Here is a 13473-nt window from a genome sequence, read left to right on the forward strand (position 1 = left end):
ACAGTGAAGGCCTACACACACACACAGACACACACAGAAGGCCTACACACACACACACACACACTGAAGGCCTCCAGTTGCAGTCTCATCCCTCCATCTGGGAAACACTAAACGAGATGCTCATCAGAACCAATGGATGCTGTTCCTTCACTCGCCGGTGGGTTTGCTGGGCAGGGAGATGAGCAGCTTCATCTCCACTCTGTGAGGCTCACAGGTGTTGCCCGCCATCCCCAGACATCGAAACACTGGGCAGTGAACCTAAGTCTCCAGATGCCCAGCCCACAGCAGTGGCCATTAGGCCCCCTGGCCTGGTCTCCCTGCAGCACTAGAAGTGAGGGACATGGACTGGCAGCCAAACCCAGTTCCCACAACATGCTAGGGAAGAAAATTAAACCTCCAGGTACCCAGGCTAGGCCAAGTTCCTTGACAGCTGGCAACTGCCCACTGCCCTACCCCAGTGGTTTACCCCCGTGGGCGACCTGACCTGGTAGTGGGCGAGGGTGTTGAGCCTTTTCCAGTCATTGTCTATCTTTGTGGTCACGTCTTCATCCTGCAGAATGATTCGGGCCATCCTGCCCTGCCGCCACTCTGCACCGATGAAAGAGAAAGGCAGGGAGTTAGTGGCACTCTAGATGGGACACAAAACGAATGGGAGGGGAAGAGGGAGAGAGAAGGAGCAAGGCCTGCTGAGCCCTGGCACAAACAGGTAGGAAGCTGCTCCCTCTACAGAGTATCTAATGCACTGGGCATGACGTGGGGTAAAAGCCATTTCTAAGCACCCAAGTGAAGAGACCGGGCATCAGTTTGGGCCTGGCATCACTGAGCTAACTTTACTCCTCTGTTCTCCATCCTCCTGCCCCTCGCTGGGAATGGGATGGGTCATCATTTCTGGTCTCCTCTGCTCTAGTCTCAACCCACTGCCAGGAATGCTCATCACAAACCAACCCAGAGATGTCTCCAACCCACTGTCCTCCAGTTCTTACAATGCACAGTTTTATTCCCCAGGTTCCTCCCATCTTTGTTGTCACCGTGAGGATTCCTCCGTAGTTTGCAGCTGTTGCTTTGAGGTCAAAGCCACTAGCACCAGAACCCCAGCCAAGGTGGACTGAATGGTTCCTCCCCTGCTTTGAAGCTTCAGTCAATGCTCCTTTCAAACCATTCCCCAGTGTCGCTGTTGGGAGATGTGTGGCTCTCCCATCCTCTCAGAGGGCCAAAACCATAATCTCTACACTGCCTGTCCTGGGCAGCCCGGAGGGTAGGAGTCCAGGCCTGGGAATTGCAGTCAGTGTGGAGCATTTAACACCAAGCTGTTCCCATCATACACACTGCTGTGTGTACCCTGCATACTGAACAGCTAGCCCGTAGCTACTGGATACATTCTCTATGGTATGCAGTGGTGGATTAAGACAGGATCAGATGCAATGGCCCCTCTGGGTCACGTGTTCTACAGGACACCTACATTGGGTGCTCTGCCTCCATCTTCTCTGGAAACAGACTAGCTTGAAGCCCCTCACATTAGGCTCTTCTAGTCAACATTGATTCTCCATCTGTCCTAGCCATATGGCAAATGCCTCTTGTCTCTTAATCTCACCCAGGTCCATGTCTCCTGCCTTGGGTCTCTGGGAGTAGGGAACGCCCTTGTAGACGGCATCTAGCAGCTTCTCCTTCACCTGTGTGATGGTGTCGCAATTCAGAACCTTGACAGGAATCTCGGGGGCATTCTCATTCTCAGGGTTCACGCAGTTCAGTGTCTGTACAACACAGAGAAGCAGAGAGACTTGTGTGATGGGACGCATCTCACCTTCGGCCAGGAACATGTAGCCAGGGACACAGGTGTCACAGCTGTCTACTGGCTGTGCCTCCACATCCAGGGGCATTTAGTTTTGAGGAGTGGCAGCTCTGAAGCATTCCCCTGACCCCCAAACTGAATATAATTAACCCCCTCACTCCAGGAAGGCAGAGAGATATCAATAAGGGGATCCCAGCAGCCAGTAAACTAGAACAAACCTGTAAAACTATGCAATCCTGAGCCACACCCATGCCTGGACATATTCCAGAGAACGTGGAGTAGGAGAAGTCCCTATCCCCACCTTCTGGAGAGCATAACATGGGACAATCAGCAGTGCCAACTTCACAGATGTCTTGTTGGGACAAAGCAATAGATGGTGCTTCAGGGAGACTATTCCTACATAATCTTAGGCCTGGCATACATTGCAAAATTAGGTTGGATTAACTAAATCGGGCAAGGGTGTGAAAAATCCAAGCTCCTGAGTGGGGAGATGGATTTCCTATGCCAATGGGAGAACCCCTCCTGTCTACACTGAAGCGCTACAGTGGCCCGGGTGTGCCACTATAGCGTTTTAAATGTAGACAGGCCCTTAGCTCTGAAAGGTAAAAGCTCAATTCATGTTCTGTGGATAATAGGCAATAGAAGGGTAACCAACCCCCCGCCCCCACGCTTCCAAAGCAATCCAAGTGAAGATAAGCAAGGAGGAGTCAGCACTGGGTTTAGTCATGGGAAGGGTTTTATTGAATCACCCAGAGGGGGTTGGACAGACAAGGCAATCAAGGTGGGTGGGGTGGGAGAAGGTGAGAACTAGTACCTAATTCCAGGCTCTGGAAAGTAGGAAGAAGATATATAATACCCGCAGCTATCTCTGCCCTTTGCACAGACACCATCACCCTACCCCAGAAAACCCATCGGCTGATTGGTCCAAGCCCCTGCCCACAACGGGCTACGCTCAGTAGCATCTCCTTCCCCCTCCATCTCTGTCAGAGCCCCAGGGTGTGTTGGTGCACTGTATACATCCGTCCAAGAGGGGGACTGACGTGTTTTAAGCTCTCCCAGGTCTGCTGTGATGGCGAGCCTTGTCATGCCACACCCACCCTCCCCAGGACACGTGAGGAACAACACGGTCAGGGTAAGAAGCATGACCAGGGATGCTAGAAAGAGAAAAATGAAACATAAACTGCTCTCTGCAAAGTACCTTGGGCGCCTTAAAGACCTCGTTAAATAGCTGAACCTAGGGGTCCTGGCAAGAACCAGTCCTGGGCGAGGCTCCTGCTTGCACTAACCAGCATTTTGTAGTCAATCTGCTGCCGGATCAGCTTGTCTTCGCTCAGTGAGTAGCGGGCCTCTCCGGTGATGGCGTCAATCGGTCCCTTCTCCATCTGCTGTTTGATGGCACAGTACAGCATAAAGAGAGGCTCTCCAGCACACTCCTGTGGGGTAAAGGGAGGGGGGAAGAGCGAGAGGGCATCAGACACCAACCCTAACCCTTCAAGGAAGCCCTCATCTACTGCAAGGAGAAGCAGAATGAAGGAGTCTGCCGTGTCCTCTCAGGATCAATCACCAGTGTGCGGCCTTATAAATACTGTCCCCAGCACTTGCCAAGATAGTCCCAGGCCACCTTTCTGCAGCTCTGTTACAATAGCAAAACGTGTTATGTTGCAAAATGCTTTGGGGAGCATCAGCTATAAAACATTGCCTTAGGTATGCACAAAAATGACCCATGCTGTGATCTCAACAGCTGGGGCAAATGGAGGCAATTTACCTTTTTTATCGCCCTCAGAACCAGCTGCTGTTTGTTTCATTGCTATTTTTAAATTAGAATCATAACCCCTAGCCCATTCCCACAATGCTTTCCAGCCATTCTCTGAGGAACCCTGCTCACGTGGGGGAGACGCAGGCAGAGAGGTTAAGCTCCAGATCAGAGAGTGAGTCAGCAGCAGAGCTAGTCTGTGCTCAGAGCACCCCTCTACATCTGATCTGGGCAAGCTCTGTCAGCCATCTTGGGTTTTCTGAGCTTGTGGAGTATAATCGATGGCCTGAACTGGCCAAGGGAAACCACCCATGAACGGGACACCCTGCCAAAGGGGGTGGGGAGAGGTGGTATCATGGACCCTATCCAAGGATTACAAAGCGGGAGGACCCAGGATTACACCCTTAGCTTCCTTTAAGAGCCAGAAGGATAAGTAGAAAACGCTGATATTATGGCGATGGGGACCACTGCCAGATTCAAGAGGCAGAAGGATTAAGAGGCCAACTAACTACCAACAACCTCATTCACTGGCTTCTCAGTGGAGGCTTGGGCCGAGTGATAGGGTTTCCTTCAATTCACCCAGTCATGTAGCCACCCACATTGCGTGCTTAGGAAGCAGGACATGTCCTCACTGTGAAACAACGTGCTAACCAACTCCTCTGCAACCCTTCAGCCACCACTGCCCCAGCATTCACGGCCCCGTAAAGAGGGGAAGGGGAGACAAATGGAAATGAGCATTACTACAGGATAGTGATGCATGAAAAGGGGCCACAATGGAAAATGTATTAAACTGCAACATTCTTGAAAAAGACAAGGCCAGGCCAAGGGTGTAGGTACGGTACCATCATGCGCCAGGGGCTCTAGGGGAGGGGTGGAAGTGTGAGGGGGGATGGGATGGAAACGTACCGGGGTCAAGGCAAATGGAAGGGGTGAGGAGATGGAAGGGGGCCTGGGAGAGCAGGGATGTGAGAATGGGGAGAGCCAAGTCCCACAGCGATGACACTGCTAACATAGTGCCCCACAACTTGAACCTTCCCTCTGAACTGCCTCCAAGAAGCAGGCTTTACCCCTGACCAAACAGGGACAGGAAGAGGGGCGGGCTGGGGGCTAGAAAAAAATCCAGCAGCTTCCACCCAACCAGCACTGCCCCCCCCAACCCGTCCGCCTTACAAATAAATTGTACTTTGGTGCAAAGTGCGGCTGCTCTCCCTGTCACCATATGCTGTTAGCATCTCGTTAGCATCTGCGGTAATTAAAGAGACAGCTGCTAACGAGCAGGAACAGGCATACATCATCCCCAGACCTTCCGACAACACGCCTGTCTTTGAAATTATGTTTCATTTGCAAACTTGGCTTCATTAAGTCAGCTTGGAAAAGAGAGAGAGAGGGAGAAAGAGCCCCAGTGTGGGTGCCATGCTGTTTATTAATAGCTTCCTCGTAATGCAAAAGCAAAATAATGACCGTAAACCAACAAGCCCGCTCAGCAATTCCATTCCAGTCGGCGGAGAAACGCCTGCTTTTCTAGTTCGCTTTCTTTGCCTGCTTTCATGAGAGTAAAGAAAGGGAGTCACTTCCTTTGATTGCTTATAAAAGCTCCTGTAAAACTCCCAGCCGGGGGAAAGTGACACAGATGAAGAATAAATTGGAGCAGCCTTCCTGGTCACATCTCGTTTATCTGCTCCATTCTCAGTACGCAGTTTTCTCCCTCTCGCCGGCAGTCCGGCCCCACTCTCTACAGGAACCCGCTGCCGTAGCAGATTGCTTTTTAAAAATGTCACCCCTGAGCACTGACCCATTTCATTTTCCAGCCCAGTGAGGTTCTGCAGATCCCCCTTTTGGAAAGAAAATGAATGTGGAATACGGGGCTCTCTGTATGCAAAGGGCTGGAGAGACATTAATTAACCAATTTGATCCTTTAAAGCGAGTTTTGCATTCTGGAACGGTGACAGGTTGTCAGCCTAGAGGAAGCAGGACAGCCCAGGCACCTGCAGTGCGAGCTTCCTCCACCCAGCACTGCGGAGACCCCCTCCAAGGATGACAGGTATGTCCCTATAGTCCATTCAATCCTTGGCGTCTCTGCCGAGATCTCCAGCAAGAGGGAGCAATTAGTGCCAATCAGGGTGGTTTTTCCACGCTGCAGACCCCTGTTCTCTTGCAGCTGGACTGACCCCACCCAATCATTTCACACAGGTCACCATTAGATGGGAATGATTTTTGGTCACTCCCTGCCACAATCAAATATAAGAGGTGAAAGGCTCTGTGGCCCATTATCAATGGCCCTGTGCTGGACAGTTCTCCCCTTCCCCAAACTCTTTCTGACTAACTCTCTGGTCCATTCCAAGCAGAAGCAAAGATGACAGACAGCGCCCGGACTGGTTGCCATCTCACTGTGGAGCTGGAGTGCATGACCCCCGGGTGATCTAAAACGAAACCACAATGCACTCCCACTGCTGTGAGATAGTGACTGGTGATCTGGAGCCAGTGTCCAAGAGAGCCAGCAATCAGCTGTTTGCAGCAGATCCCATTCTCAATGTCAGTGGAACCCTGCAAAGCATCCCGTTGGACAGTCCTGGGACAGGCCATCTTAGCCCTATATGGTCACACTCCCCTGAATGAAGGAAAGCGTCGCCACCACTTTTCACCTCCTCCCAACCAGGTCGGAGAGAGGGATGTTACCTGGAAACTAGTGGGGTTTCTTTGACTTTGACCAGATGGTTCCCTTAGAAGCTCCCTACAATTCCAGGTTGTTACAGAAAGCAAAATATAAGAGGGGCCCAGGGACAACCCAGTGTGGGATCCCCTCTCTGAAACGTACCCAATGATGTACCGCCCCGACAGCACACAGGGCAGCCTGGCTCTAGAACGCAATTCTGCCCAAGCTTCAGGCTGCACCATTGCCAGCACTTAGTGTGTCTGTGAAAAGGTTACAAAGGAAAATGCTCCTGCAGAAGTTCCCGTGCACACGCAAGACAAGCTGCTGGAAGGAGGCGTGTAAGGGAATGTTTGTGTGGCGCATACATTTGCATGGGGGGGAGGGGGGGAGGAGAGGATAGGCCCTAGGCAGTCTGAGCCAAGTCAGCAAATGCTCACAGTGTCTTACTGATAAGATTTAGCTCATCAGGCACCTAATACCGTGCATTTTTCAATGCTCGTCTCTATTTTTTTCCCTTCTGCCTTCCCCTGGGGTGTCTCATTAAGAGTCTGATGAATGTTGCTGCAGGGCCCTATGAAAGCACCAGGCCTTAGTGATTCCACTGCTGCTGCCTGTCCCCATTTCCTCCTCAAGAGGTAGGGCCAGGAGACACCTAGGCAGGAAGAGAGAAGAGCTCTGGGATCCTATCCAAGGACCGGTTTCATTCTTACACTGGGTGGCTAGACACCGGCACTGCACTGTGAGAAACAATACGCAATGTCCCAGTTGTGTATGATGACTGGCCGGCTTGCTTTGCTCCTCTGAGTCACATGCTGCCAGATCCCTCTGTGCAGCCGCATCTCCAGGTGCTAGCTACCATGGGGGCACCAGGGGGTGCATCCACCCTGCTAGACCGTGGTCACAATGCACGCAGGCATGGGGGGCAAATGGGTCTGCGAGTGTAAAAATTGCACCCTGCTCACTGCACTCCTGCTGTCATTGGCCATACGTGCTCCTGGAAATTCTTCTTGGGGGAAAGCCGGAGACAAGAGGCCCTGCCTTCTATGGCTTTGCACCAGATCAGCAGCAGCAGCTCACATCAGAGGAAGACACCAGGTCAACCGCTAATCAAACAAAAAGTGCATCAGGGCCCTTCAAGGGCAGTTGTTTCTGAGAAGTGTCCTAGCAGCTGTGCACACAAAAAGGCTAGCACGTCCGCATGCCTAATTTACATGCACAATTACCACTACTTGGTGCAAGACATATGTTTCCCTGCTGGCAAACTGTCTGCTGCAATACCTGTTCCATCCAGCTCCAGGGTTTCCTCTCCCTGCCACTTGCAACCCTCACCTCACAGAATCACAGAAATTACATGGCTCTAGCAGGTCCCACGCGTTCCATCTCCCTGAGACCAAGGAGCAGTCCCTATCAGACACATCTTCTAGGGTCTTGTCCAGGCTAATTTTAGGTGTTCCAAGCAAGCAATGAGGCTTCCACCACTTCTCCAGGGTGACTATCTCACAGCCTAACAGATCTCACTGCCAGCAAGTTTGTCCTGGTAATCTGCATACATTTTCCTTTAATTATGCCCCTCGGTTCCACCCTAAATAATCCTTCTCTTCACTGCTCTTTAGACCCGGGAGACTATCCGCTCCCACTGCCAGTTAGCCAAACATCTCCATACAGAGGAGATGTTCCTGGCCCCTCCCCATGTCTCTCTTTTCCTCTTAACTTCTTAGCGGGAGTCATGCCCCAGGACAGACGGCAGTGAGTGAATTGACTCAGAGGAGCTTTCAAATCAGACAACAATGTATCGAGGTGTCAGCAAGGAGGGCAAAGCACACAGAGGACATCGGCTCAGCATTGAGGCTGAAACAGCCAGATCCTGAACTGCATGTTCAACTCCCAGCAGCATTAGTTGAGCCCTTCACCCTTCACGGAACACAATTTGCCTACCTCAGTAGCTCACTCTGTGGGTTTCATCTGAACGAGACCAGCTCCCGTATGCCCCGCACACGCAGCCAGAAACCCGTTGTTAGAATACGCACAGACACACGCACAGAAACGTGAGGGCCTTTGCAACCCCCTTCGCTCACACACTGGCACTGTTTTCATGAGCAAAGAGCCAGCTAGATGCATCATGGGGCATTAGCATGTCCAAGCACTGCAACTGCATGCAGTCACAATTACACGAGCAAATCAGGTGCACAAATGCACTCAATTGTATTTTACAATAGCAAATCTTTTCCAAAGGTCTGGCCCTCAGGAGATCACCTGCCACTTTCCGCAAAGTGGGATTCTGTCCCACTGACCTGAATATTTCCCTCCCCTCATGCTGTGGTGAAGGGTGCTAGGCATGGGATCATTTGCTGCCTGCATTTATAACGCCCTTTGAAACCCCGTGTGACGCAAAGCATGATGCGCAAATGCAAACCCACGGAGTGAGGAGGACACGGCAGGTTTTTAAAGGCAAAACCTCACTCCTCTCCTGCCGTGGGAAAACGACAGACACTGTACAGATATATTTTTATAGATAGGGGCCATCCCTAGACAGAGGCACGACGCGAAGTGCATTTAAGTGATATTATAAATCACCTCTCCCTGGCGATCACTCAGGTCTGCGCAGGCGCCTACTCACCCACACTCCTCTCCTGGAAATGGTTCAAACCTTCTTTATCTTAATGAGGGATGAAATCGCACAAAAACGGCTCCGTGCCACCAGGACTCGCTGAGTAAACGCCAGGCGAGATCCTGGGGAAGCGGCTCTGCTGACTGACAAACAGGCAGCACATTTAACCCAGCTTGCTTCCTTCTGGAGCACGCAGCGGACCGCTGGTCCTACCACTCTGCCAGCGAACTCTGCCGCTGCACTTTCCCACCGCTGCAGCCCTAACGGTGGGGATGGTTGTGTAGACAGCACTCGGGTGGCTTTATCTCCACTGAATAATATTAGATGAGCCAGCGGTAAAAATACTCCCACTCCATTTACACCTCAGCTTCCTCCCTTGCTACTGTGGGTGGAGCTGCGCCCAGGTGAATTATGGCCACCAGGTTTGCAAGTGCAGGGCAGGAAACGCAGATGCTGTGTGCCAACTGGGTATGGAGATGCAGTGAGCCTGGCTGAAAGAAGGGGGCTCCTTCTAAAGGCACTGACACCTCCTGAACAGCTCGGAATAACAGCCTACTGAGAGGCCATTCGGCTCCTGTGTTGCTGATCTGCCATGCTGGGCCTACAGGATGTGGGCGTGAGACCAGCACCTCTGCTGCTCAGAGTCTACCTGCCTCCTGTTATTCATGCCCCCACTCGGCGTCCCCACCCCACACTGCCAACACATCAGTCAGCACGATGGCAGTTTTGTGGAGTGGGGGGGGTGAATGGCTGGAGCCGAGGGACTCCGCAAGGTGCCATTTCCCTGCTGAACAGCCTTAGCTATAAAAGATACAGAGAAAAGCAAAGCAGCTGACTAGACAGGGCAGGGCAGCAGAACAGGCTCTGCGTTGAATGGGCTACAGAGCATTCACAGCTAGAGCTTGAACAGGGAGGGGCCAATCCTGGGGCCCTGGCTCCTGCATTACTCTGGCAAACTCCCATTCCCGTAAGTGGGGGTTGGGCTGAGTACGGCCCTCAGGATTCAGATGACACCAGCACCGGGCCTTGCTCTAGCACCTTCCATGCAGGGAGCTCAGAACACTGTGGGTATGTCTACACTTAAACCACTACAGCTGCGCCGCTCCAGTGCAGACACCATCGGTGCCAACAGGAGTTCTCCTAATCCACCCGCCCGAGAGATACTAGCTAGGTTGACGGAAGAATTCTTCCAGAGACCTAGCACTGTCTACACCGGGGATAAGGTTGGCATAGCTGCGTCTCTCATGGGGGTGGGTTTTCCACACCTCTGAGAGATGTAAGTTCCCAGTGTAGACCAGCCCTTTGTGTTAGGCTAGACAGAATTGGGTTTAGCCTCATGACCCTGCCCTGTGGGGAGGTAAGTCAGAATCACTAGCTCCATTTTACAGAAAGAGGGAGAAACTGAGGCACTAAGTGGGGAAGTGATGTGCCCACGGTCACACAGCAAGTCAGTGGCAGACCTGGGAACCCAGATCTCCTGGCTCCCCATCCACACACCATCCCATCCCAGCACAGAGGTGGTTCCCACAGGGAAGAGGCCAGGCCCTGGCCCCTGGGGCTAGTGGTCTCTTCCACACTCACCTTTAAAAACTTGTACAGGAGGAATGTGAACCAATTCGTCAGCATCTTCTCAGCCACAGACTCCGTCCTGTAGGGAAGGCAGAGAATAAGAACGTCACAACAGAGAAGTGGAGGTCTCCGATTTTTCCTGTAGTCTCCTCAGTCTCGGACCTTTTACCCATTTCTCATCTGCTTTACAGGTCATCCTGGAAGGCAGAAAACTCAGAACAAAGGGACAGGAGGCGGCAGTAAGAGTCCTGGGGGTTGCTATGACAAAAAACTAAAGATGGTCCCTTTGGGAGTCAATCCCGGCCTGCCACAGGGAGAGCTCATTAGAGAGGAGCCTGCTCACCTCCAGGACTCAGACACAGGAATCCAGCCAAAGGGAGAAGCAGAGCTGGCTCCACTCCCTGACAGCATCACCTTAGTAGGGAGGAGACAGCAGCCACGGCTCCTCCTTAACTGGGGAACTTGAGGTGGATCTCGTAAATTTCACCCACTGGGGTTCATCTTAATGTCTTCAATGGGAGGAGGGCATTTGAGGCATCCAATATGAATATTATAACAAATCCAAATATTACGACAAATTCTAGAACACCATATTTGTCACCATGCTGTACACTTAGGCCATGCAGAACTTCGGCAACAGCTGGGGTACAACTCTGATCTTTCTGCTCCAGACGCTCAGGCCTCTGCCACTTGAGCTAAAGGAGAATCACCATAAGCTGCTAGCAATGCATGGCCTATGACACATGGTTCAGCAGATGTGATTTCAGCCAGTAAAGGCCATCCTTTACAATATTCTGCACAAGCAATGGACCCTACACATGAACCAACTGGAAACTTAGGCTGTCTTCCATGTTCCTTTGAAGCACTGAGCAAGGATCCTTGACCAAGAAAAGGGGGGTTTATCCCCTATGATCGGTTCCTTGCCCATGGAGTGGAGGTGGGCTGACTGGTGATCCTTGGTGTGGCTCATGCCTGTTTCCCAGCAAGGTGAATGTGATGGAGGAGGAGTTTGGAGCAAACTTTGATGGAGCTGTCAGTCAGTGCTAGCTCCGCAAGGCGCTGAAACACAGAGACTGACAGATAAAGTGATACTTATCAAACTTCGGGGGTGCAGCCTCTGGAAGCAGCCTCTTGCTTCTGGAAAGCTCAGTTCCAATTTGGATCACATCATGCGCAAAAACACTGTAGGAGAGTAGGGACGGGGAGTGCAGAATTGTTTCCTATGCACATTTGGGAATATCACAAAACCACCTAAAATTCCAGCACAGTTAGTCATGTCCAGACAGCAGAGGGCCTGAACTGGAATAGTAGGGGCTGCAGGTCAGGCGTGAGGTGGACCAACAGATCTGCGTGAAGGGGCCCAGGAGAGGAATAGCAGGGGATGATGTGGGTCAGGATTGAAGTGCACAGACAGAACTGCGTGAGAAGCCTCGGTCTGGAATAAGAGAGGGTGCTACAGGTTGGCGGTGAGGTGATCAGCCGAACTCTGGAGGCAGGGCAGGAATGGAACAGCAGCGAATGATGCAGATCTGGATTGAGGTGAATCGGGCAGGCTGCATAGGGGAAACTTGCATGGTGTCTGCTTGCAACTTGTACGTCCCTGCACATGAGAGGCCTCGTGCTGTCACCAGGATCAACGTTCTCTTTAACACATTCATTTCTTTAAAAAGCCACTCGCACTTCCTTAAGAAGAAAAAACCCAGACCGTTCCCACTGAAATTCTCTAGTTATGCTTTTTCAGCTGCTCTATCCATTAATCATCAGATCAGCTATTTTCGAATGCAGATGCTCACAAAAGCACAAGCAACACTAATGACCTCGAGAAGGTAACTGCCTTCCCGCTGCACTGGGGGAGTGAAGAGGAACACAGAAAAATGCCTTTATTTAAAAAACAAAAAACCCCAACGCTTGGAGTCCTGCAGACTTTGCGCCGCGTCCCCGTGACACAAAGGAAGCGCCACGTGGGGAGAATGGGAAGGGAACAATTAATGATCACAGACTGTTTGGAGCAGATCACCTTTCCTAGTGTTAATTTCATCTGAGCTGCTTTTGAGCAGTCCTGCCCCCACCTCAGTCTGCTCTTCAAGGGGAGGGGTGCATGTGAGAAGGAGAAGGTATCACGGGAAAGAGGGAACTGGAGGATGAAAATGAAGAAGTTTAATAGACATCCCTCCCCAGCCGTCCGGATTGTACGAGAGTTGCAGAATAGCCCCTCCCGTTCATTTTCAAGTCAGCTTCAGCTTCCCTTGGGAGATTCTTCCACAGTCATGGTTACAAGCGGATGTTCGTATTTATCTGCGATATGGCCAGGTGCCACAGTTAGAGGGGATTATACAACAGTAAAATTACTAAACACCACATCTCTCCGGCCTGGTTAAAGTTAATCCTGTTACTCTTGATGTTCAATCCCACCCCCTTATCCACCAGCAGCCGACTACAAAGGATGGAGGAGGAAGAGCCCAGAACTCAGCTCTTGTGTGAGGGCATGGGGACTGGTGGAAATCGGTTCATTCCTTGAACATAACCACACAGCAATTAGATGAGAGTAAAAAGAAAGGGATCAAGCTAGGACTAGCCATGGCCAATACACCTCAATCCTGCCCTGCAGCACTCCTTGCTACTGAGGCCTGACCCCCCACACTGCTCTCTGCCAGTACCCCTCGCTCCTGCCTGTCAGTCCCCCCTGCTATTCCGCTTGTGGGCCCCTCACAGCTCCTCCGATGCACCTCAATAAATCTAACACCCACTGCATTAAATCTTCCGCGCTGCTTAGGCCCTCTGGGAACACAAACTCCTCCTGCATCTGTGCAAGCTGAGACAGAGGTAGCGAGGGCTGGGCCTGCTTTCCTCGCTGGCCTTGGACCGCTGCCACGATTTGGAGGATACGGCTGCCGGGGGCTCCCCAAGCCAGGGCTCACTCGCTCTCCTTTTACTGATATTGATTTTCTTGATTCTGGAGCTTTGCTTGGCAGCGGCTCTGCAGTGCTCCAAGTGACCCACAATCTGATCATCCGGCTTAAATATTTCAGTGAAACCAGTTGTATTATGTAAACGGGAGAGCGGTTGCAAGAGAGGAGGGGAAAGGCAGTGCAAGCAGAGTG

General features: G+C 51.7%; 1 protein-coding gene across 3 annotated transcripts in view; it reads right to left on the reverse strand.

The window, feature by feature from the left end:
* The window catches only part of PLXNA1 (plexin A1), a 267177-nt gene that overhangs the window by 21037 nt on the left and 232667 nt on the right, over positions 1-13473 (reverse strand). For all 3 annotated transcript variants that reach the window (XM_073351345.1, XM_073351346.1, XM_073351347.2), the window contains 4 exons: positions 10385-10451; positions 3076-3222; positions 1592-1751; positions 485-588 (listed from right to left, as the gene is read on the reverse strand). In XM_073351345.1, coding sequence (XP_073207446.1) covers positions 485-588; positions 1592-1751; positions 3076-3222; positions 10385-10451 — 478 coding nt within the window. The remainder of the gene's footprint in view (positions 1-484; positions 589-1591; positions 1752-3075; positions 3223-10384; positions 10452-13473) is intronic.

Source organism: Lepidochelys kempii, chromosome 7 (assembly GCF_965140285.1).
Source record: "Lepidochelys kempii isolate rLepKem1 chromosome 7, rLepKem1.hap1, whole genome shotgun sequence".
NCBI lineage: Eukaryota > Metazoa > Chordata > Testudines > Cheloniidae > Lepidochelys > Lepidochelys kempii.